The sequence below is a fragment of the Theropithecus gelada genome, chromosome 8, assembly GCF_003255815.1.
Source record: "Theropithecus gelada isolate Dixy chromosome 8, Tgel_1.0, whole genome shotgun sequence".
Classification (NCBI taxonomy): domain Eukaryota; kingdom Metazoa; phylum Chordata; class Mammalia; order Primates; family Cercopithecidae; genus Theropithecus; species Theropithecus gelada.
This window is the reverse complement of record NC_037676.1, coordinates 69,547,333-69,569,898: the sequence shown is the minus strand read 5'-3', so window position 1 is coordinate 69,569,898 and position 22,566 is coordinate 69,547,333. Positions and strand designations below refer to the sequence as shown.

The following is a 22,566-nucleotide window of genomic DNA, read 5'->3' as shown; positions in this document are numbered from 1 at the left end:
AGTACTGCATCTATGTGTGTGTTGCTTTTTTTCACCTAACATATATTAGAAATAGTTCTATTTCAGTTGATAGAGATTTTCTTCTTTTCTGTCACGGCTTTCTGCATGGTACTACCTTACGCAGATATATCATAGTTTATTCAGCCAGCCCCCTGTTGTACTTAGGTTGTTTCCAGTGTTTTGCTGTTAAAAATAATGCTGCAGTGAATAACTTTGTACATCTGTATTGTTTCATATTTATGGAAGTTTATCTTCAGGGCAAATTCCTAGAAATGAGATTATTGGGTCAAATGGTAAATGAATATGAATATCTGTTAGCTGTTGCTAAATTCATCTTTATAGGTGTTGTGCCATTTTGCGCTCTTACCATTAATGTATAAGAGTGCCTTTTTCTCCACAGCTGGTAGTACTAAAAAATTTTGAGTTTTTACCAACCTGATAGGTGAGAAATGTATCTCCGTTTGGTTTTAATGTGCATTTCTCTTGACTATAAGTGAAATTAGATGTCTTTTCATACCTATAGGATCATTTGTATATCTTTGAGTGAGTCATTTATTCATGTCTTCTGTTCATTTTTCCATCAGATTTTTATCCTTTTCCCCTTAAGAATCTTTTATGTATTAGGATTCTGTGATATATTTTACAGATATTTTCTCTCAGTTTATTGTTTGCCCAAGTCTTTTGATCTTATTATGGTGTTTCTTGCTGTACATAATTTTTAAAATATTTTTTCACACATGCCTGCATGTATGTTATATGTGTTTAAGATAAATGGGAATATACTGTACTTACAGTTTGATAATCTGCCTTTTTCACATATTAAACTATATCCATTCACATCCATTTGTATTTCATCCTATCACTGGACCATAATTTATTTAAATAATCTGCTGTTAATACTAGGATTTAGATGATTTCCAGGTTTTTGCTTTTTATAAACATTGCTGTGATACACATTCTTATTATAGACATCTTTTTGCACTTTTGGATAAATTATAAAGAAGGAATAGCTTGATCAAGGTGTATAAATATTTAAAAATTTGTATATAGTGCTATAATGTCACTGTAATGATAGTATTTATTGTATTGTTTTAATTTTCATTTGATTATTTGCAGGGTCAAAACATAGGCGATTATTTTTATAGGTCAAACATTGGCAATTTTGTATATTTCAACTGAACATCATTGGACTACTTATCCTTTTTTGAATTACTATTCTTGTCTTTCGCATATTTTTCCTTGTCTTTCTTTTGTTCTTATTTTCAAGAGTTCTTCATACTAAGAAATTATTCCTTGTTCAGTGTATTGTAAATATTTTTTCTACTCGGTCTTTGTTTTGTTTGAACCTTTGCTTATATTATTTTCTTTTTCTTTTTTCTGTTTTTTGTTTTTGAGATGGAATCTTGCTCTATCGTCCATGCTGGAGTGCAATGGCAAGATCTTGGCTCACTGCAACCTCTGCCTCTCAGGTTCAAGCAGTTCTCCTGCCTCAGCCTCCCGAGTAGCTGGGATTACAGGTGCACACCACCATGCCTGGCTAATTTTTGTATTTTTTTTTTAGTAGAGACGGGGTTTCACCATGTTGGCCAGGCTGGTCTTGAACTCCTGACTTTGTGATCCACCCGCCTTGGCCTCCCAGAGTGCTGGGATTACAGGCATGAGCCACTGCACATACTTGACCACAAAAAAAAAATTTTAACATTATCTTTTTATTTGTGGTTTCTGTTTTTGTCTTGCTTAAAATGGATTTTACCACCCTAAGATTATAAAATACACTACGATACCTTTTTCTAATACTTTGTTTTTATTTTTTGACTTTAGATCTTTAATTCATCTCAGATTTATTTTTCTGTATGGTGTGAAATTGTATAGCTAATTATAACCTATGGAAATAATCATTTCTCAATTAATTTGAAATGAAAATTTTATCCTAAATGGTTCTGTTTTTTGAGTTTTCTGTACGGTTGTAATGAGCCACTTGTCTGTTCCTAACCAGTGTTGAATTATGTAAAATAGTTTGGCTTTATAGTATATTTTGATTTTTATAGTGCAAGGCCTCCCTCTTCAATTTTTTTCTTTAGTTTTTAATTTTTGTATTCTATGGTACCAATTTTTAAAATATCTATTAAATGTGTTTTTTTTTAGATGAACTTTAGAACCACTTTATTAAGTTCAAAAATTAAAAGCTTACTTAGTAATTCAAATTGTAATGTGCTTATAAATTAACTTGGGAAGATAATATCTTCTTTGCAATAATATCGAGTCTTTTCCTCCAGAAACATGAAAAGTTCATTTAGTCAAGTCCTTCATATCATTCAGGAAAGTTTATTGTTTTCTTCCTTTGGCTCTTGCACATTTTTTGTTAAATTATTTCTATATTTTTGGTTTAGTTTTGATAATATTTTGGTTGATTCCTTTCTTCTCTATTACCTAATTTAATTGGAATATAGAAAAATTCTTGTTTTTCCATATTTATCTCCTACTTGGTCACCTTCTGAACTCGTATTATTTCTAAAAGTTTTTCATTTGGCTATTTTTTCTAAGTGAATAATGATATTTTTGTCTTTGTCTCTTCCTTTACAGCATTTATACCTTATTTTTGTTTGTTTTTTTCTGTTACATTACATTGGCTAGAACCTCCAGAAAATGATGAATAGTGTTAATGTTGGCAAGGATCTTCTTTTTTTTTTTTAAACATTATTGCTATATCTCACCATTAAATTTGATGATTGCTTTTGTTTTTGGAGGATACTCTTTATCAAATTAAGTAAGTTTTCTTGTTTGTAGTTTATTAAAAGATACGTTTATCTTTTGTACATACATGACTGTGTGTGCATGGGTATGAATTTAACTTGTTTTTTAAATCAGGAGTAGCAGGGTTTTTTTATGCCTTTTCATCATTCTAGAAATATTTTCTTTGTTGTTGTCGTTAATTATTCTTCATCCTTTCTGTTCTTTTCCACATCTCACACTATACAGATGTTGAATATTCTAGATCATGTCCTTGATTGCTGTTGCAATCTTCTCTAATTTCCATCATTTTGTCTTAGGGTTTTACATTCAATGAGAATGTTACAAGGGTTTTTCCACTTTGCAAATATTTTTTAGTAATATCCATTCTACCGCTTTTTCCAGTGTAGTTTTTATTTCAGTAATGTTTTCATCCCTAAGAACCCCGTTTTTCTCTGAGCTGCTTTTTTTAATAGCACTTTGCTCTTGTGTATTATTGCAACATTCCTTCACTTACCACTGACTGTACTAACTGTAACTGTCCCAGCTGTGAAATCTAATTCCCCATTTGCTCAGATTGCTGTCCTTTGTCTTCACTTTTGAGCTGTAAACTTTATGTTTTTGCCTATTTGTAGAAAGAGAGGCTAGATTTGATCAATCTACTTTTAGTAGTTGTGTATATGTTTTTTCTGTTTCTTGTGAGGCCTTCCTTTCCAAAATTAATGAGGTGACTGTGGTCCAAAGGCAGACCTCATTTCTAAGCTGAGAGCAAAGAAGCAGTTACCTCCCTTGAGCAGGGTGGCTCTAGTGACCCTTGGGCTGTGTAGGCCCATATCATTCACCGTGTTGTCAACACAAACCAAAGTCAAGTGAAACTTGGGATGAATGCTATATACTTTTTATATATTCTACACTGAGGGAGATCTTCACACTTGTTGATTTGTTCTCACTCTCCCACCCTTGCCAGGGAATCTTAGGCTGGCGTCATTCAGAAATGGCTTTAATTGGAAATAATTAAGTAGAAACAGAGTAGGAGCCTAGAACCTTAGTTGGTTTTCCCTCTGTGTTTATTGCAGCATTCCCAGTTAGCTGAGATACTGCTCTCCTTTCCTGATCTACTTGTTCTGTTAGGAGACCTACTAAACAATCTACTTTAATTAGCAGGCAGTGATCAAATACAGTCTAGATGATCATGGCTGTGGTCAGCTCTATTGATAGACATTGGCATGGTTCCCCAAGCTCTTTGATTTGCGTCTTCCCTTCTACCTCATAGCACTTTGCCATTCTAGGCTTTGAAGTCTTTAGAACCCAAGTGGTAAAACAATCATATCTCTCAGGTAGGCCTATTCTTTGCATATGTTCAGTCATAAGCAATAAATTAAATAGCTTTTCTTTTGATCTCAACCTACTTTCTAGGAATTCCTCAAAGTTTATGATCCAGTGATATGCTTCTTAGTTTATCAGCGTTATTAAAAGTACATCTCTTGTTTATATGGTTTTTTTTTTGTAATTTCAGTGGGATTTGTCAAAGGAGAAGGTAAATTGGTAGGCTCAATTCACTGCCTTGAAAGTAGAAGTTTGCATCTATGTTTAAAGGATAATTAGAGGAAAAAACATGAGACAGTAGTAATATCCAACTGTATTAAGTGCTTCCTGTATATCCCAAATGATTTTATATGCTTGTATTTATTCATTTACTCTTCCCTCAAACACTGGGATGTTTAGGTACTATTACTATCCCCTCTTTACAAATGAGAAAACTGAAGCAATGAGTGATTATTCCTTTCAAAGAAATGACAAAGTGAAGATTTCAGCCCACAGGGGTGTGGCTTCAAAGTCTAAAAAGAAAATAAGGAAATGTTTTCAGTTTCTTTGAGAAATTTCCTGAGATGGAAAGGAGGAAAGTAATATCAAAGAATATTGAGTATTCATTTGAGAAATTTAATAAAAAGAGGGAAGAAAATGGACAAGAACTGAGGTGTAGCAAGAGGCGAAGGAAGATTTTATGTGTGTGTGAGAAAATATTTGAATGTTTATTGGATAATGGGGAAGTTCCAGTAGTGTGCACAAAATTGAAAAAGCAATGGTAAAATACTTAGTGGAGGACGATACTGTTGAAGGCAAGAAGAGATGTATTTTTGTGGTGCTGCAAGAGACCGTGTGGGAGCCTATGTTAAATTACCTGATTTTTAGCTAAGTAGTAGGTGGAAGTCATTTGTTAATGGGAAGTGGGGAGAATCATAGGAAGAGATGTAATTGGGTACAGAGAGAATAAGTTTTGGAATAAGTACTCTGGGGAGTGAGATAGGAACTCAGTTTCTAATAATCATTGTTTGTTTTTTTTTTCTAAGTCTTTCCACAGTCTTTACATATGTAAGCATTCTTTTTAAAAAAAAATTTTTTGTAGCGATGGTGTCTCACTATGTTGCCCAGGCTGATGTTGAGCTCCTGACCTCAAGTGATCCTCCCATCTTGGCCTCCCAGAGTACTGGGATTATAGGCATGAGCCACTGTGCCTGGCCTATGCATTCTTTATATATGTAATATATAAAAGCTATAGTGGTATTTAGCGCATCAAATATTAGCATATTAAAGCTCCAAAAGTCCTCTAAGAAAGCATCTGTTTTGTATAACAGTTTTCATAATGTATTTTATTACTGAATATATTTTTCATTTTATACTTATTAATACAAAACTTGCTTTGGAATTATCCAGGGTTTTTTGTTGTTGTTTTTTGAAATGGCGTCTAGCTCTGACAGGCTAGAGTGCAGTGGTGGTATCTTGGCTTACTGCAACCTCCACCTCCCGGGTTCAAGTGATTCTCCTGCCTCAGCCTCCCGAGTAGCTGGGAATACAGGCGCCTGCCACCATGCCTGGCTTATTTTTTTATTTTTAGTAGAGACGAGGTTTCACCATGTTGGCCAGGCTAGTCTCCAACTCCTGACCTCGTGATCCACCTGCCTCGGCCTCCCAAAGTGCTGGGATTACAGGGGGCAGCCACTGCACCCAGGCTATCCAGTTTCATCTATTCCAGGGTGTTCTGATTTGGAGAGGAGAAAGCAACTTCTGGATAGGGGAACCAGAAGCTGCTACTCTTTTCGTATTACTTGAGTCACTCAAAGTTGGAGACATGTTATCAATTAGTAACAAAATTAGTAATAACTACCACTTACTGAGTACCAGTTTTATTCTTTATGTCTTGTATCTGTGTTTTGGTGGTTCCTCATAGACCTTATTATTTCTGTTACTTAGGAAGAAACCCAGGCAAACACAGATGAAATAATTTACCCAATTAACTGGTGAAGACATGATTGAAATACGGGTCTTTAAAAATATTTCAGAATCTGTGTTCTTTATAGTACAGCTTGTGTCTCTCATACTATCTTATAGTTTTCTTTCAATTGGTAGCATGAAAGAGTTTCATTATACCTAGAGTAGTTCTGGAACTTGGTATTATTTTCATTATCTCTGTTTATTCTACCATAAGTCATTTGTTTCTGTTTATATTAATTACAAGTATGATCACTCAAAGTGACCTAGTGAAAAATTTTCAGTGGTGTAGGTCATTATTTCCCTGGCTGTGTTCCAGAGAACATAGAGTGTTAGATATTCATAGGAATTCTAAAAACGGGAAGGGGGCTTATGGTAAAATAAATTTTGGAAACACTGCACACTGTATATACTTGGAGAGTTTTGTACATACTAGCATCTTAAAGGCTATAATAAAGAAACCTATTTCCCAGCATTTCCTGAACTAATTTGACAATGAGATATTTTTTCGAGGAATTTGTGTTCACATCTCAAGTCATTAGCATTCATCAAAACCCAGTTCAGTAAATGCTAATATAGACTAAAAGTAAGCTTCTGTTTTGGCACATCCTGGTTAGCCTTTCATCAGCTAAGTGTGTTTCATTGCCAGAGCAACTTAAGGATTGTATTTGGAAGTATGCCAGATGCATACTTATTTAGTAGTAAGTATGCTAACCTTTAAATGGTGCCAATACATATTTTACTTCACATTGCTTTCCTGCCACTGTTTCATTTTAAGTACTGTATGCTTTTTAAATACACTTCGGTTAAGTCAGATATATTTGCATGGTTTTTATTCTTATCATTTTAGATATGGGAGAAGGGACTGCTATAAATGCAAGCGCAGATGGCAACATTGGAACGATAGAGGATGGTAGTGACAGTGAAAATATTCAAGCAAATGGAATTCCAGGAACACCAATTTCTGTTGCATATACACCATCCTTACCTGATGATAGATTGTCAGTCTCTTCCAATGATACTCAGGTATAAATGGAGGGATGGGGAGGGGGAGAAATCCTGTTAATCTTACAAATTTATAGGCTGCCAGCACCTTGTCATGAGTATTTTCAGCTGATGCTGCTGCCTGATTTTATTTAGTTTGGGGAAATAAGACAATTGGGTGTTTTTTTTTCCTTCATTTATATAAATTACAGCGATTTTTTTCCCCTTCATATTTTGATAGTTATATTTCCAACTTTAAGGTATGTCTCATCTATATTTACATCTTCTCCACACCCATCTACGAATTGAATTAACATTTAATAAGAACATTCTTATTACATATTCACAAGATAATTCCGGAATGGGTGGAATATTCCTAATCTGAAATTCAAAATGCTCCAAATCCAAAACTTTTTGAGTGCCAAGATGACACTCAAAGGTCATACACAAAGGAAATGCTTATTGGAGAATTCCACATTTTGGATTTTGGGGTTAGTATGCTCAATCGGTATAATGCAGATAGTCCAAAATCCAAAAAAATCTGAAACCCAAAACACTTCTGGTCCCAAGCATTTCAGGTAACTCAACCTGTGTTGCATGGTGAGAAAACTTTTAGAAATTTAGGGAACTTCACCTTAACCTTTGTTTAGGGCTGCAAAGAAATCAGTACCTTGGTAATGACAGGTTCTTTTCCTCCTTCCTACCCTATATTCTGTGTGTAAAAATCTGCCTTTTTAGGTAAAGGAGTCCTACACTAAGTGTCCCATATTTAGGAGTAGGTTTTCTTGACTTGGTTGACCTTCAGTTTATGTTTGCCCACAGTAAGACAAAAAATAAAATAGGACAAAAGCATGAAACAGTCAATGACAGGTAGTATGGAGTATAATTTAGTCTTTGGATAGGATCTTGTCAGGCATGATGTATCAGTTTTTTTGTCAGTAATAGTATGAGCTGGGTAAATTTTAAGAGTTTATTTGGTTTATTCATAGGGAATATTTTTAAAGTGCATTTTTAAAGGTATTTATTGTTGGGTGTGGTCCGTGGAGTATAAAAGAAAAACAATGTGGCAGATTCCCTCATCTGGTTCCCCTTCCAATAGTGGGGGAATCTCCACCTGTTAGTTAATTGAATGAAATACAGTAGAAGGCTGAAATGATTTTACACGGGCAAATATCTCTAAAATTTTCATGGTGTGTTAACTTGTTTAGGAATCTGGAAATTCTTCAGGACCTTCACCTGGTGCTAAGTTTTCCCACATTTTACAAAAGGATGCCTTTCTAGTATTCAGGTCATTGTGTAAACTGTCAATGAAACCACTGTCAGATGGACCGCCAGATCCAAAGTAAGTTATTAACTGTTTTGCCTGACAAATAGAGGTTTTTAGGCTTGAAAGTTACTGTTAAGGTAATGTTTGGATTTTCTTTTGTTCTTTTTGTCCTATAGAACCATAAAAAAAATTGGGTGGAGGGGAGGTATTTTACGTTTAAGAAAAAAGTATTGAAAAACAATTCAAAACTGCTGGAGTAGATAACTTACACTATTTCCTAAAGGGTATGTGACTTATACTATTTTCTAAAAACAAAAAGTTTCAACATTGCTGGAATAGATAACTTATGCTATTTCCTAAAGGGTATGACAGCATTCTAGAATAGTGCCTGGTGCATAGGAGAGGCTCAGTAAGTGTTATCAAATGAATGAATTAGTGAATTCTTATTTCCATATAAGTAACTTTGGAGCTAATGTAACCCTGTATCCCAGTCCTAGGTTTCTAAAAACTGCCAGTCAAAAGGTAATAAAACCTAAAAGATCTTAAAAGTTGTAATGAAAGATAATGCATATTCATTAAGGTCTGACAAAATGCCCTAGGATGATATCTTTCTCTATTGGGATCAGGAAGAACTTTGAGTTAGGAGCCACTTGTCTAATTTTCATGAAATATGTTAGATTAAACCCTAGGAAAGTGCCATTTTTGTAAGTCGTAAATGGTCAGGTATCTGTCATATGATTCAAATGTAACTAATTACTCTTGAGATTGAGTTTGGAAGTTACATGAGTTGCCCGCCTCTCTAATACTGCAGCATGATGTATTGCAGTATGACAATTTTAGAACTTTCTGGAGAAAGAAACCTTGGAGCAGACCATAACTTTAAGAAAGGGATATTGAAATAGAGATGTAAGGCAACAGTACTTCAATTAAAAAAAATTCTATAGAGTGTTTCAGTTTCTAAGTGCCAACTGAGCAGACCAGAGACAGTTGCTGTGAAAACTTCATACATATCTGGAAACTCCATTTGTTATATTTGTTTAATTTTGTCAGATTCTACCAGTTCAGGGAGAAACATCCTTTAGACCCAGAAGCCTAAAATCATAAAATCTCTTTTAAGACCCAAACCCTAAGTGAGAAATGAACATTCAAAAATCTCATTAAAAAATCGACAGTTTTGAATTTTAAAAAGTCTCATTCAAAAATCAGCAGTTTTAACATCTCATTCTGAATCAGTGAAGACCTACTTTAAGAAAGAGATAAGATTTGGTATTATTGCTGAAGGCCATTTTTGCCATGCTTTAAAAATATTATTGACCATTAAAGCCTCAGATGCTTTTTTCCAAATCAAATGTAAAAATTGTGATTTGAAAGAATGCTAGAAACAGAAAAGAAGAAATTCTTTAAAATGCTGACAATGAAAAGGACACAAAGGAAAGTAATATGAATTTTGAGGAGTACTTGGGGTAGGGAAGAGTTTATCCCTGAAAAAAGAGTGATCTGGTTTTGAAAAGATGCAATCTTTAATGTTACAAAGGATTCTTATGAGGAATAATGTAAATTAACAAGCCTTATACTTAGTGGGTTTAAACCAAATATTAGGAAATTTTGTTTGAAGACCTTGTTGACTTGACTATCAGGGTCGTTAAACAATGGAATTGAATACTGAATACACCCTTAGAAGCTATTCTTTTTCCAAAAGAATGTGTAGTTTTCTGTCTTTAATGATTTTTTTTTCTTTTTTGGCCAAAAGTCAAGCTTTTGTAGTTACATAACTTTCTTTTTTTTTTTTTTTGTCTTTGCTCCCCTTTATATTTTCTGGTCTTGCTAAAATGATGATCCAGGAAATGTTCTTATTTAAGCCTGAATCATAATTTGAAACTACCCCATGAAAAACTGCAGACCTGATATTTCCAGCCTCTTTTGCCTTTCAGAAGTATAACTTATTGTGTCATAAGACAGTTGTCTAATCATTTTTTCATTCATTATTGCCGTGTACACAGTAGGTATTTAATAAATGGATGAATACAAGAATAAATCCATTTTTTTATAGCATGTACAGTATACAAGATATTTTATTAAGTGGGAATACAAATATAAAACATACTTAGAACAAACATTGTTATAGAATGGTAAGCTGCAGGATTTAATTACAATAGGAATTGAGCATAATAGGTGATAAATGTGAGCTAGAATAGGAAGTAGTATTTAAGCCTTGGAAGACTAGAACAGGGAGGGGAGATGGTGGGTTAATTTGTAGTTCCCTGTAGCTATTTGAAGTCTTAGTTCTCGCTGTCTCTAACTTGATTTGTCTAAGCATTTTTTTGGTAATTATGTATTTGCTGCACATATTTTTAGATTCAAAGGAAGATTCAGGGCAATGGCCATCTTAGAAACATGACTGTGTAATAATGAGCCATAATATTATTGGCTTCAGTTTTATTTCAGAGAAAGTAGTATTTTTTTGTGATACCCATTTACGTGAAATTAGCAATTCCTTATTAGATTTATGTAGCTTCTTGAATTGCTTGACACTTATAACCATAAAATTTTTCAGGTGGAAATCAAGGGCAGTTAAGTTTACTATATAGTGTAAATATGACTGAAAGTAGCATTTGGGCTACTTTTTTTTTTTTTTTTTTTTTTTAAAAAAAACCATCTGCTAGAGCATTTTGGTGTGTTCTGCATTTGAAATGTTGCCCGGGATCAATGTCCTTGGTCTGTTGGGCTTAAGAGATCAGTTTCAATGGAAGGAAAATTGTGTTTGCAAAATCAAACAATTAAAACACTAGGTAGTGATCAGAAGCATGCCACAGTATATTGACTGGGAAAAAAATTAAAAATTTTAAGCCAAAAACTACTTTTTCAGCTTTTCATTACAAAATTATTTAGAATAAGTTGCTAAGCTATTTTAAGTTTGTATTTTTATTTTATTTTATTATTATTTTTTGTACACGGAGTCTCACTCTGTCACCCAGGCTGGAGTACAGTGGTGTGATCTCAGCTCACTGCAACCTCCACCTCCCAGGTTCAAGTGATTCTCCTGTCTCAGCTTCCCGAGTAGCTGGGATTACAGGTGCCCACCACCACACTTGGCTAATTTTGTATTTTTAGTAGTGACGGGGTTTCACCATGTTGGCCAGGCTGGTCTCAAATTCCTGACCTCAAGTGATCCACCTGCCTCAGCCTCCCAAAGTGCTGGGATTACAGGCATGAGCCACCATGCCTGGCCTTAAAGTTTTTAATTGTTCTGAATACCTCTATATTTATTTCAAAAGAAAAAAAAATCTTTAAATGGTTACTGAAAAAGTAAGCGTGAATTAGTGCTGTCACTTGTTAATGCAACCAAAACTTTTTTATTAGTTGTTTAGGATTTCTGAGTAGCATAAGCAGAAAAAAGTCCATTGGAACGGTTGTGTATTAATATTAAATATGGCATTTAATCTGAGAAGTTGCTGATGATTTGTAAGGAGAAGAATGGTTGTGAAAGAAAGGAACACAGCATATATCTTCACATGGTTTTTTTTCTTTTCCAGTAAAACATTGGGTTGATGTTAAATATTTGTGAATATTTTTTTTCTTTTTAAAAAGTTTGTGGGCTGGGCGCAGTGGCTCACACCTGTAATCCCAGCACTTTGCGGGGCCGAGGTGGGTGGATCACGAGGTCAGAAGATCAAGACCATCTTGACTAACACTGTGAAACCCCATCTCTACTAAAAATACAAAAAATTAGCTGGGTGTGGTGGTGGGCACCTGTAGTCCCAGCTACCTGGGAGGCTGAGGCAGAAGAATCACTTGAACCCGGGAGGTGGAGGTTGTAATGAGCTGAGATCACTGCACTCCAGCCTTGGTGACAGAGCAAGACTCTGTCTCAAAATAAATAAATAAATTTTAAAAGTTTGTGAAATTATAAATACATGGTTCAAGGGAACATCAGTGAAAGCACCTGTTGTTAGTGGCTGAGTTGTTCATGTACTATACTTTTTTTATGTTATAGAATTTTCTCTTCCTCTCCATTTACAAAGTTTATGAAATGTGTATCTGGAAATATTTTTGGAACAACTTGTTATTACTATAATGCCAACCTTGTTCATATATTGTGCGTTCTTTTTTACATTTTAGGTCTCATGAACTCCGATCCAAGATTCTTTCATTGCAGTTACTTCTATCCATTCTGCAGAATGCAGGACCTGTTTTCAGGACAAATGAGATGTTTATTAATGCTATTAAGCAGTATCTTTGTGTTGCACTCTCAAAAAATGGAGTCTCTTCTGTTCCAGAGGTTTTCGAGCTTTCTCTTTCTATATTTCTTACTTTGTTGTCAAATTTCAAAACACATCTGAAGATGCAAATTGAGGTATGTTTTGCATTTAGGCATTGAAATATAATATTACTATTGGATATTTCATTTGTTTCACGTTAAATCAGATTTGAATACACTGGAAAGGTCTCCAGAATGTGAAATAATTTTTGTATATTGCCATGCACTTCTGTTTTTTCATTCACCTGTTCAACTAACATGTGCCAACGAAGTACTAGGCACTGGATAAGCACTAAGAATGCAAAATGAAATAAGATGCAGCTGCTGTCCTCAAGGAACTTGTACTAGTTGAATAAATGGTTCTTGCTCTCTTGAATTAATTTGGTCCTCACAATAGCTTTGCCATTGTCTATGTGGTATATTATAATACTTTTGTTTATCTTAAAAGAAAGTTCCAAATATATACTGCATCGCCATTATTTTAAACCATTTATAAGTATTAGGCATTTTAAAAGATGTGATTGAGGGGCATTATATTTTGGGGTTCTGTTTTAGGATATTTGAAAAAAATTAATATTTGCTTTGTACTTTTTTTTTTTAATGTATATATTCCTAAAGTTTTCTCCCAGGATCTTTGGAAATAGAATAACAATCATGTGGTTCTAAAATATTGTCAGAGAATTAGAAGAACTAAATTAGGGATTTTTTCAATCGTGTCTGCATGTGTTGTGCAAGTGTACCAGTTTCTTTCTTTCTTTTTTTTTTTTTTTTTTTTTTGGAGATGGAGTTTCCCTCTTGTTGCCCAGGCTGGAGTGTAGTGGCGCGATCCCCACTCACCACAACCTCCGCCTACTGAGTTCAAGTGATTCTCCTGCCTCAGCCTCCTGAGTAGCTGGGATTACAGGCGTGTGCCACCATTCCTGGATAATTTTGTATTTTTAGTAGAGACGGGGTTTCTCCATATTGGTCATGTTGGTCTCAAACTCCCGACCTCAGGTGATCTGCCTGCATCTGCCTTCCAAAGTGCTGGGATTATAGGCGTGAGCCACTGCACCCGGCCTTAAGTGGTTTTTTTTTTTTGGAAGGTGTACCAGTTTCTGATTTTTTTGTTTTCATCTTCAAATAAAACTTAAAATAGTTCTTATGTTTTACCAGTTTAATGAATGCTTTTTTCAATTTGTTATTTGTTGAAATGTTGTTTTGGTTTTGATGTTGTATGTTTTAAAAATACTCATTTTTATGTTGTCAGTTTTTACCTTCATATTATGTTTGATATACAGGTTATATTTTAATTTTTGTTTATTTTATATTTAATCCTAACTCAAGACTCATAATTCACTAGCTTGATAGAAAGGATAAATTATTTTTCCAGAATTTCACGATGGCTAAAATAGTGATATTATCCTTTAATGTTAATGTTCTGTAATAGCTATCAAGATTCATTTAGAACATTGTTACGAGAATGAAACAGAATTAGGCCTTGGCATTTTAAGTGAAAAGCTTTTTAATTTGGGCCATAGTTTTGGACAGGAAACCATTTTTGGTGCCTATGTGATATGTGATGTCAAGTTTTAAGAGTTTGCCATATGTCTGTTAAAATGATACAAAGCATTTAACTAGGAAGAGTTGCCATTTTTAGATCGTTTTTTCCCCCATTATCTGTAGGAACTACAAATAAAAGACAGTTAAAAAACGTTTGGAACTTTTGCTTTTGTAAAAAAACCAGAAGTCTTCCATTTGATGATGAGACATTTAAGTTGGCATTAGAAAATTTTGTAATACTTTATGTAGCCAATTACAGATTTTTTTGGACACTGAGATTCTGCTTTTGTAGGTACTGTTTACAGATCTAGATATCAAAAATTATTTAAGTTGAGATTACTATTTTTGCACAGCAAATTTGACTTGGCAAAAATGAATTTGAAAGGAAAAACTTTAAGAAATTTCTTGTCAATTTGTAGATGGTAGATTCTCATTACAAAATTATTGTAATATTCTAATTTTTAAAATTTAGGTTTATTTCACTCCTTACTGTCCCTCGGGGAGATAATGAGGATAAAATGAGATAAATATAGATATACTTTCAAAAATGTTAAACACACTCAAATTAAAAATGAGTTGAACGCCAGGTACAGTGGCTCACGCCTGTAATCCCAGCACTTTGGGAGGCCGAGGCGGGTGGATCACCTGAGGTCGGGAGTTTGAGACTAGCCTGACCAACATGGAGAAACTCCATCTCTACTAAAAATACAAAATTAGCCGGGTGTGGTGGTGCATGCCTGTAATCCCAGCTGCTTGGGAGGCTGAGACAGGACAATCACTTGAACCTGGGAGGCGGAGGTTGCAGTGAGCCAAGATCGTGCCATTGCACTCCAGCCTGGTCAACAAGAGTGAAACTCCGTCTCAAAAAACAAAATAAAACAAAACAAAACAAAAACACCTGAACGTGGAGAAAGCCCAGCTATGAAAACCTAAATTTGCAAAACAAAATTAAGATTGTTGTTACATGAAGATTCATTTTATGAGAATATTCACTTCAGAGTTTCTGTGATGTGATTTCTTCATGGGCCTTAAATTATATATCTATTCCAGAAGAAACAGTTTATGTACAACTTTTCAGGAAAACATATGTGAAGACAGCATACTTAAGACAGAGCTGTTGTTCCACATACATACATTATAGGTGCTCAATAAATCATTAAAAGGTTGATTTTTTTAGAGCCCCTATTATGATAGGCATAGTATCTTATATTACGGCAATAGGCTTTTGCTTATTAGTGCAATTTGATAAACCGTAGATAACAGCTAAAATTTTTTCTTTCCTCTCTCTTCCAGTCTATGTTATTTATTTCGTTAATCAGAGAATCCCAAAAGTTTTTGATTCATGACACTGTTAGAGTCTGACTTTTCATGAAAGTTGCACTTAGGCCAGAGGAATACCTCCAGTTCTATGTTCTATTTATTAAGCAGGCAGGGCCAAACAACTTAATGGATATTTGTCTTCACAGCCTACTATCTATTTCAAAGACAATAGTCTGCATAAAGTAAAAGAAAAATAATGTTTTTATTTTATTCTTAACCACACTTACTTACCACTGGGATGTGTGTGCCTATTACAGACTGCACACAGCTTCTTAGATCTTGGAATTGAACACTGTCCCCCTCATTCCTGTACTTCATTGATTTTCGTTCAGTACTTGGTTTTTTGTCATAGCAATGACCAAAACCCAGCTTTGCAGAGATAATGATGTCATTGAAGGGAATGTAGTGTTATCTAATTGAAACCATGAGCAGTCTTTCGAGGTATCCAACAGATGTATCTCCCTCTGAATTTTGCCTCAGAATTTTTTCATGGCACCCTCATGAGTTTGCTACAGCATTCTGGGGTACCCTGATGCAGTTTTTAGGAATTATGGCCATGTTGCCATAAATATTTATTGAACACCTACTATGTGCCCTGCAATGTGGACATGATTCTTATCAAGAAAGACCTGGTCATTACTGTCTTCAAGCTTACAGTCTATAGGAGATACTGATATTAAATAAGTAAATAGAAGTCTGCTGAGTTTTGTGAGAGAAAATCACATTACAGGGGTACCTAATCCAGTTAGGGGGAGATACTATAAATGTGATTTTCTGGATTCATAGTGCATATGTTTCATAAATGTTAACATGTTGTTTTTTTCAGTCATTCCTTCTTAAAGTCACTTTTATAGAATACATTTAAATGTGAAAATTCTTATCTGTTAAATTGAAATTTATCTCATTAGGTTGATTAACTCATTGCTTGATTATTTGGTGTAAAGAGTAGTGAGAAATAGTTGACATGTAGTTTTCAAACGGTAGAGATTTTCACTTTCGTGAGTAATTAGAAAAATAAAACCGTATGAGACTTAGATTGTTTTTATTGTGTTCATTAGAGTACCAGTTACATTTAAATCTATGAACAGTTAGGCCTCTCAGTACTAGAATGTCTCTGAAAAATATAACTGATGAACAGAAGTATAAATTATGCTTTTCGAGGGGGATTAAAAAAGCATAAGTTATATTCTGTAAAAGGGTTCAAGAAATTATCACCTGGAGGAACTCTAAATCTTTGCATATTTCTTTTGTAGCAGCTCTGTTGAGAACAAAATACAACAGTGTGAATTGCAGTACTGATAACTAGAAGGGCAAGTTTAAGTCACTTACCCAAGATATTTTAGTCCTGAGGTTTCAGAGATGGAACTCAAAAGGAGTTGAACTCCATAGGAGCCTGGGTGCTAATATCTGCTCTACAGCTTTGGGATGTTTAAAAAGGGATCACACATATGAATTATAAACAATATTTTAAACAGAAGTTTTCTCCTAATCACAGGTGTTCTTTAAAGAAATTTTCTTATACATTTTGGAAACTTCTACCAGCTCATTTGATCACAAATGGATGGTTATTCAAACACTGACGAGGATTTGTGCAGGTATTTTAAATTACCCTCCTTTTTACTATCCCTTTCTTATTATTAGATATTTAAAAGGCCAAATGTACTCACATCCTAGATGTACTTTGTTGAAATTAATGTTATATTGTTACAGATGCTCAGAGTGTAGTGGATATTTATGTAAACTATGACTGTGACTTAAATGCGGCCAATATATTTGAAAGACTAGTAAATGATCTATCAAAAATTGCTCAAGGAAGGGGCAGTCAAGAACTTGGTATGAGTAATGTTCAGGTAAGAACTTTAAAAACATTTTCAAATTTAAACTTTACCAGGAAAGAGTCATGTATTTTCCTTAAAAGACCTTTTTAAAAAAAAAAAATGTGTTTTTGAATTACTTTGTAGGAATTGAGCCTGAGGAAAAAAGGTTTAGAATGCTTAGTGTCGATTTTGAAGTGTATGGTTGAATGGAGTAAGGATCAGTATGTGAATCCCAACTCTCAGACAACTCTTGGTAAGGTGATATTTTGAGTTGTAATTCTTTGTCATTTTAAGTGAATAATACTTTGCAGGATAGTTGCAGATGCTGTTAAACCAATTTCATGACATATTTATTCATTTAACTGATGAGGAAGCATTCTCTGTGAGTTAAATAACTAGCTTTAAAATTGTGAAAGTTTTAACTTTAATTATCCAAGCTATTTTTTTCTGAATCTTCTTAGAAATATTTTGATTATGTAAAATGAAGCATATTTATGCAACTTTCTTGTATTATAATTATAGAGGAAACGTATAAAAGGCAGTATGTTTTAAGAAGGTTGAATTGTTCATCTGTGTTTGATGTTTACCCTCACTCAGAGAAAAACTCATAGCTGCAGGGCTACACTGGTGTTATCGAAAACAATTCCTCATGAGGAATGAGCTGAGAGCAGAAATCCAGTGGATACTCAGCACTGCAACTGCAAAAAGAACTCCTCCTAATGGTGCAGACTATACACGTACAAATTACAGTGTGTTTTAATATCAAAGTATGTTGTTTATTATGTTTCCTAATAGTTATTTTGTATTAAATAGATATCTAAGCGACATTGAAATGCCTTGCCTTATTCAAGAATTTGTTTGCCCTTACACTTTTTTTTTTCTTTGATAGAATAATGTACTCTATCAATTTTCTTCTTTCAGGTCAGGAAAAACCCTCAGAACAAGAGATGAGTGAAATCAAACACCCTGAGACAATAAACAGATATGGAAGTTTAAATTCTCTGGAGTCAACATCATCATCAGGAATAGGCAGCTACAGTACACAGATGTCTGGCACCGATAATCCAGAACAATTTGAGGTCCTAAAGCAACAAAAAGAAATAATAGAACAAGGAATAGATTTGTAAGTGTCACAGCTTAAGGAGAAATGTTACTGAGTATCTCTCTGCCAGTATGGTGCCACCCCTGCCGTGGGTTTATCACCTTATAATGAGTAAAATGGAGGATAGTTCTCATGGATCTAATTCACGAGGCTCCTATTCAGCCCCCCATGTTCATTGCAGTCTAGCCCAACTAGATTCCTGTAATGCCCAACCACTCTTGTCATATAAATTAATTTGTCACCATATTATAAGTGCTGTTGATGAGTAACATCTGTGCAATTTTGCATTGTTTAGCTCATTATTGAAATCCTCCATTATATTTTCTAATCATGTGACAACTCAAAACATTTAAAATATGAAACTTCTAATAGCTATCAGTACTCCTTTATAGGTTTTACATTTTTTCCTGCTGGGTTACAATTGTACTACTCTTGTTATTGATTTCATTTTTATATGTTGATAAGGTGATCACCTCTCTTTCCAGCCTGGCTAGTGTACCAGATCCTAATCTTGTGAAATCAGTTTTCCCACTAAGCTTTGTGATACCTGCCTGCTTCTGGACTATTTCCTTTGTGAATACCACCATGCTGCCTTCCTTTCTCTTGTTGGCCATCTCTTTTTTCAAAGAGATGCCATAAGGAAAAATGAAATTGCTTGCTGTCTCCATGAATCTAACTATTACAAACTTAAAAATTCCCGTGTGTTCTTACTTGGTTTGCTACTTCTGTAAAGCATTTCTTCCTGATACTTAAGCAGTGCCTTTTTGTGAATGTTCGGGTGTCTTTTTTCTCCAGTGTTAATATGAAAAACAGTTCAACAAAAATTTACATATATTCTATTTTAAAATTACAAAATCTTACAAAATTGCCTCAGGAAATAGCTGTCACTACTGCATTAATTCTAATTGTTCGGTCAGTATTTATTAAAGTCTCATCTGTTCCAGATATTATGCAAGGTCCTGGGGAAACTAGATACATGGAACAGCCCTTCTTTCTGAGGGGCTCTTGGTCTAGTATGTGTAAACAAATATGCATATTAAAATGCTGCTGGTCACCCAGCAAACACATATTTGGTACTTGGGACTATTGCCAAGCACCATGAAGGCACTGGTGCTTGGATTCAAGATTACAGTTTAAACATGAGCAGTTTTTAAAAATAGTACTGTGTAAGGTTTATAAAAGTGTCATACAGAGTAAGTACTGCCAAGGTGCTTATTTTGAAATACTTGAGAAATGAGAAGGAGTAATCAGAGGGCTTCAAAGTGGAAGTCTCCCAGTCCTTCTCTCAGCAGCTGGACTTGCTTTCTGCTTAATACAGCTATTGATGAGAATGCTTTCATGGAGCTGTATTCCTAGTATACTTGTCTACAACTGTTTCATGACACCAGTCTATCCTGTTTGTCTCCTACCTTTTTGACTATGCCATCTCAGCCTTACGGGCTGTTTTTTTCTTTCTTCCTGCATGCATCTTAGCATTGCCAGGTTTCTGTTCCTCAGCCCTTTTCCAACATCAACCCCTTAGTTCTCCTACGAAAACAAAAGACAAATAGAAAAGCCTGTTGTTTTTGTATTTCTTATTTATGGTAGTAACCCCAGCATGCTACCAAATTTATAAGCTAAAATCCTGGGAATTAGCTTAGATTTTCCCCTCATAGGATTAGATTCTCGAATCTAATCTGTCACTAAGTCCTGGTGATTCTACTTCCTAATATCCCTGCAATCTGTTCTCTTTTCTCGATCTCCCACCGCTAGTCTTGCAAATCAAATCATCATTATTTATTTCCTCAACTAGTATAATCTTTCAATTGGCTTACCTTTTTCTTTGGTTTTGTTCATTCTTCAGTCTTTTCTCACACTTAACTAGAGTAACCTTTCTTGAATGAAAGTCTGTTTTTTCGCTGTCTTAGAGAATAAAACCAAAGCTTCTTTGATTGTATGATAATACCTTCATGATTTGGATCTGCTGGACTCTAAGCTTCATTTCCTGCCACTTTTCTATCTCATCTCACTTTCCAACAATGCAGAACTATTTATTATATAATACTGTCTTGTGCTTTTGTGTTTTAGTATGGCCTCCTCCTCTCTGGGATGTTTTTTCTTATTGTTTATAAAAGATATAATTGTTCTTCAGAATAGTTCCACGGTCACCTTTCCCAGGAGATATATTATGACCATCTAAGTTAGTTACTTCTACTGTGTTATTTTCTTACCTTTTGAATACATCTGTTTGTCACAGTTTTACTATTATAATTATTTAAAATTGTGTTTCTTCCTGTAAGTGAGTACTTCTAGGGGTGGTGGGGGAAGGGTTATGTTTAGCTTAGTGAAAAGTGTTTCATTTTATGAATGTTAAGTGGTTATGGTTAGATGAGAACTTGACAAGGGAACCTTTGGGAAGACAGAATCAGGAAGACCATCCCAGATTGAGAGAATGGCATGTGCAGCAGCAGAGGAAAGGGAGGACATCTGAGCACTTGTTCAGCATGGCAGGGCAGAGTGGAGGGGGAATAACAGGAGGTAAGATGAGAGCATTGAGTTGGATCTAAATGACAGAAGGCCTTATTCTCCATGTAAAGGACTTTTTGTCTTGTTCCTCTTGGCACTAGCATGCTAGTGAAGGACTTTAAGCAGAGGAGTAGCATCATCAGATTTCTGTTTTGTAAATAGGACTTTGCAGGCAGCCTGAAGGGTGCATTAGAATATGGGCAACATGAGATGATAGGGAGACCATTTAAGAACTCTTGCAATAGCCCAAATGACAGGTGTTGGAGCACCAAAGTAACGAAAGTAGGGAGTAAATGATCTGTAAACAAAGAGGTAACATTTGAATTGTATCTTTAAGCCTGAGGGAGACTCCCCTGTGAATGGAGCAGATAAAAGACAAGCAGAGGAAATAGACTCTGAAAATAGATTTAGGGAATGGGAGCAGAGGAAGGAGAAGGGAGTGAGAGAGAATCTGGAGCTATAAATGAGAAAGGTTTTGTGTGGTCTAATTAATTTGGACAAATGAGCCAAGATTACTTGAAGATTAAGGGAGAATGTATATTCGGAGTACCTCAGAGATACTGTGGGTTCAGTTCCATACCACAGCAGTGAAGTAAATATTGCAATATAGTGAGTCACACAATTTTTTTGATTTCTTAGTGCATTAAAGTTACGTTTATATTGTACTATACTGTCTATTAACCTGCAATCCCCTTATGTCTAAAAAACAATGTACACACATTAATTTAAAAATACTTTATTGCTGAAAAATACTAGTAACCATCTGAGCTTTCAATGAGTTGTAATCTTTTTGTTGTAGAGTGTCTTATCTCAGTGTTGATGGCTGCTGACTCATCAGGGTAGTGGTGGCTGAAAGTTGGAGTAACTGTGGTAATTTCTTAAAATAAGACAACAGTGAAGTTTGCTGCCTTGATAGTCTCTTCCATTCACAAAAGATTTCTCTGTAGCATGTAATGCTGTTTGTTAGTATTTACCTACAGTAATATGTCTTCAAAATTGGAGTCTGTCCTCTCAAAATCTGCTGTAATTTTATGAACTGAATTTATGGAATATTCTAAATCTCTAATTTTCTTTCCACTAGTGTTCACAGCATCTTCACCAGTAGTAGATTCCATCTCAAGAAATCACTGTTTTCACTTGTCTGTAAGAAGCAGCTACTCATATGTTAAAGTTTGATCATAAGGCTACAGCAATTCAGTGTCATCTTCACACTTTACTTCTAGGTCTCTTGTTACTTTTACCACGTCTGCAGTTACTTCCTCCACTGATGTCTTGGACTCCTCAAAATCTTCCATAAGGGTTAGAGTCAGCTTCTTCCCAACTCCTATTGATGTTGGTGTTTTTACCCCTCGCAAGAGTCACAAATGTTCTTAATGGCATCTAGAACAGTGAATCCTTTCCAGAAGGTTTTCAATTTACTTTTCCCAGTTTCAGTAGAAGTATCTCTCTACATGGCAGCTATAGCCTTATGAAATGTATTTCTTTCTAGACTTGAAAGTTAGCCAGGCATGGTAGCTTACACCTGTAATCCCAGCTACTCATGAGGCTTGAGGCCAGGAGTTCAAGATCAGTGTGCGCAATGTAGCAATACCCCATTTCTTTGAAAAAAAAAAAAAAAGACTTGAAATTCAGAGTTACTCTTGAGGAAAGGGCACAGTGGCTCATGCCTCTGTAATCCCAGCTTTGGGAAGCCAAGGTGGGAAGATCAGTTTAGTCCAGGAGTTTGAGATCAACCTGGACAGCATAGCGAGACTACATTTCTACAAAAACA

The 22,566-nt window shown here is 34.9% G+C and overlaps 1 protein-coding gene across 1 annotated transcript in view; it reads left to right on the top strand.

Annotated features, from left to right (window-relative positions):
• Positions 1–22,566, top strand: part of ARFGEF1 (ADP ribosylation factor guanine nucleotide exchange factor 1) — a 144,865-nt gene that overhangs the window by 57,268 nt on the left and 65,031 nt on the right. Inside the window, exons 8-14 of the mRNA XM_025395254.1 lie at positions 6,851–7,026; positions 8,193–8,326; positions 12,371–12,605; positions 16,867–16,966; positions 17,082–17,221; positions 17,333–17,441; positions 18,110–18,311. Coding sequence (XP_025251039.1) covers positions 6,851–7,026; positions 8,193–8,326; positions 12,371–12,605; positions 16,867–16,966; positions 17,082–17,221; positions 17,333–17,441; positions 18,110–18,311 — 1,096 coding nt within the window. The remainder of the gene's footprint in view (positions 1–6,850; positions 7,027–8,192; positions 8,327–12,370; positions 12,606–16,866; positions 16,967–17,081; positions 17,222–17,332; positions 17,442–18,109; positions 18,312–22,566) is intronic.